The sequence below is a fragment of the Lactuca virosa genome, chromosome 9 (genome assembly GCF_052849685.1).
Source record: "Lactuca virosa cultivar CGN04683 chromosome 9, Lactuca_virosa_CGN04683_v6, whole genome shotgun sequence".
Lineage (NCBI taxonomy): Eukaryota > Viridiplantae > Streptophyta > Magnoliopsida > Asterales > Asteraceae > Lactuca > Lactuca virosa.
This window is the reverse complement of record NC_136434.1, coordinates 80,778,375-80,781,647: the sequence shown is the minus strand read 5'-3', so window position 1 is coordinate 80,781,647 and position 3,273 is coordinate 80,778,375. Positions and strand designations below refer to the sequence as shown.

Sequence of the window (3,273 nt, the reverse complement as noted above, 5' to 3'; positions counted from 1 at the left end):
ATGACTTACACTGGCCAAGGAAGCCCCTATATGTGAAGTCAAACCCTTTAAATGGTTCATCGGGTAAGATAAAACTTCCTAATAATCGTGGATTAGGATCTGTGAGGATCGATTAGGATGGGTAGAAGGTTTTATAGATAATTAAACCTTACCTATACTATTTGGTAACCGTTGGTTTTACAGGTCTGATAATTAAGTAATATTATCATGAAAATATTATGGGATTGAAATCCATATGTATCTCACCAGGTTTCCCAACCCGACCCATCCAGTTTATATGCATCATAGGTATCAAGATTGAAGCTATTGGAATTTGATTATGATGTTGAGTGATTAAGAGATAGCTTGCAATGGAGTTTAGGATCATTAGGTCTTTATGTTGTAACTTATGTATATGTATTGATTATGACATCATTAGGGTTTTAACATTTTGGAAACAAACATTTGTAATCAAAATGATCTTTTGTACTGGGATTTTCCACAAACATAAATAATTGATTTTTAAAGGGGAAAGAAAAGTTTTAATTGTTTTTGAAAATTAGAGGATGTCACAGTTGGTATCAGAGCATTAGTTTAAGCGAACTAGGAATAAGGATATATTTCTAGACTTAAACTTAGAATGCTAAGCGATGATGGTGAGATAGGTGTCTAGAACATCTTAGGTTGTATACCTAAATACACACATGCACTAGCATAACTTAGGGTAAATGCATATGAAATATTTATACAACATAACTTAGGTTGAATACCTTACTCGCTATAATATTCCCTAGAATACTTTAGGAAGAGATGCCTTATATGCTAACCGGTATGTAACAGAGCATACATTAGGTGCTTACCTAGATTGCTATTATGAGAAAAGTTAAGGTTTGTTGCCGACCTAGAACTAGGAAAATTATGTGTTCATGATTCTAAACGTATCATTATTGTATTAGAACTGGCATGTAATGTTTCATAGTGATAAGGAGGACTTATGTGTCTAAAACATAAATAAAACCTTCTCTATCATAACAAACTTGCCTCTCGGTACACTGAACACCTGCTTGGGAGTATAGACCATCATGGTGAGAACACGTAGCGTATTGGAGAATGATAATGGAAACCAACATATTGAGCGTCGTGTGATCGAGCGGACACCTGAAGTCATGATAGTAACTGAACCCTTCACGATGGCAGGAGTTCAAGCTATGACTCGGGTAATGTTTTCCGAACATGGAAGATATTAGACAACTAATCTGGGAGAATAGTAAAGAACCTACTACACTGGTTGTAAAACCAGTGTTGAATAAAGGAGTGTCTGAGCAAGGAGGCCATAGCAGGAATGTAGAATCGTAGAGGGTTAGAAAGAACAACCCCCAGAAAGAGGTTAATAGAGGTGGATACAAGTATGAATACTTCATGGCATCCCAACCACCAAGCCTTTATGGAGAACCAACGCTAGTAGCAGTCATGGATTGGATCTACGAAATGGAAATGGTGCTCAAAAGTTGTGACTACGGCGACCAATGGAAAACAATCTTCGCGGTCAGACAGCTAAAGACTGGAGTCTTGAGTTGGTGGAGACTGTTAGCTGGTGCTAGGACAAATGAGGAAACAAGGAGGATGTCATGGGAAAATTTCCTTGTACAGTTGAAAGAAGAATACTTCTCAGAGAGAGACCTTTTGGAAATAGCTAATGAATTCAAGAACCTGAAGAAAAGAGTGATGAGTGTCAGAGAGTACGCTGCAGCCTTTATCGAAAAGATGGAATTAGTCCCTTATCTAGTTCCTACTGAACTCTTTAAGGTAGAGAATTTTGTTAATGGATTACCAACGGACTTTGTCCTTTGGTGAAAAATGCATACACCTTGGAAGTAGCTGTGCAAGTGGCCAGATCCTTGGAATTCATAGTTTAGGGGAGAATCACCATTAAGGAGGAAGTTGGAGAGAAAAGGAAGGGTAAAGAAATTTCGGAACCTAATAAGAAGGGTAGATTCCCGAAATATAACCCTAACAACAAGAAGTTCAAAGGTCGCAACAAAGCATTATGGTGCGAAAAATGCGGAGGGAAGCATTTTGGTCAATACATGGAAGCAGTGACCTGCTATAGGTGTGGCAGAAATGGTCACTATGCTAACCAATGTGCAGCCGCTCATAAGGCATGTTTTAAGTGTGGGGAAGTTGGACATCCCAAGGAGGATTGCCCAAAGAAGAAAGGAACTACACTTTAAAGACAATAAAGGAAGAAGCAGACGTCACTTCGAGGGAGTCAATAGGAGGAAGCTGCTCATCCAGGAAGTTTGAGACATATAATGATCATCTCCCCTAGATAATATTGTAGTATGTCGCCTGTTATAATAGGCATGGAGTTTAATAAGCTTTGAATGTGATTGTAATCATTTCAGAAGTTATAAAAATCTCCAATTCCGTTATACTACTTAATGTGTTAAGTTTCTATGTGATTTCGTTCTTGTATGGTGACTTGGAGAACTGCGAGACAATTCTTGGGACGAGTATGAGTAGGTGTGAAAGGTAGTAGAGATCTATACTACCAAAAGCACATGACTCGCACTTGGATCATGACAAGTCGCAAGGTTACCAATAAGCTAGTATCTGAGTCAAATTTGTTCATTCCCATCATTACCTTTGCTTCGGTAATGACTATGGTGACAATTTTCATCCAGACCATGACGACCACAAAGAGCCGAGTTCGAATAGTATAAATCTGCGAAGTAAGTCGATTGGTTCCAAGAACCATGTCTAGTATAGTAACCGACCTTAGTCGACAAAACGGAGGGGGAGAACAAGGAAATCGAAAAAAAGATTGCATATCTCAAAGCAATCAACCGGTAGCAAGAAGTGCTACTTGCTATAATGTGGTTGTGCCACATTAGAATATGAAGGGAGGTATCCTCAGTAGTAGGAATTTCATAGATAAGAGTCTAGTTCAACGTGCTTCGCATGCACCACAAAATAGAAGGTCATTAGAATGTGACCATTCGGTCTGTTACTACAGCTAGAGTAAAGACCTCATCTTAGGTCGAGTGTTTAGCAAAATTCGAGAAGGAGCAGGAGCCTCCAATAAATATCGAATTTATGACTCAAAGATCCGGACTGAAGGTCCAATAGAGAATTAAGATATGAGTGTGAGATAAGCACTGCCATCAAAAGTCCAAGAGTTTGATACTCGTTGGGCAAACCGCAAAAATTGTGATTTTATAGAGGGCATACACATGAGTACGTTAGTAGTACGTAGGTATCCAGTTACCTTAATTATGATCAAGAAGAGTACGA

At 38.6% G+C, this 3,273-nt stretch overlaps 1 protein-coding gene across 1 annotated transcript; it reads left to right on the top strand.

Annotated features, from left to right (window-relative positions):
• Positions 1-1,398: 1,398 nt before the first annotated feature.
• Positions 1,399-1,833, top strand: LOC145139430 (uncharacterized). The gene has a single exon (XM_079073253.1). The coding sequence runs from the start codon at positions 1,399-1,401 to the stop codon at positions 1,831-1,833; it is 435 nt and encodes a 144-aa protein (XP_078929379.1).
• The last annotated feature ends 1,440 nt before the right edge of the window (positions 1,834-3,273 follow it).

Bases quoted from the DNA above. Each gene is read 5' to 3' on its own strand.
- LOC145139430 (XM_079073253.1), top strand. From the start codon at position 1,399: ATGGCATCCCAACCACCAAGCCTTTATGGAGAACCAACGCTAGTAGCA.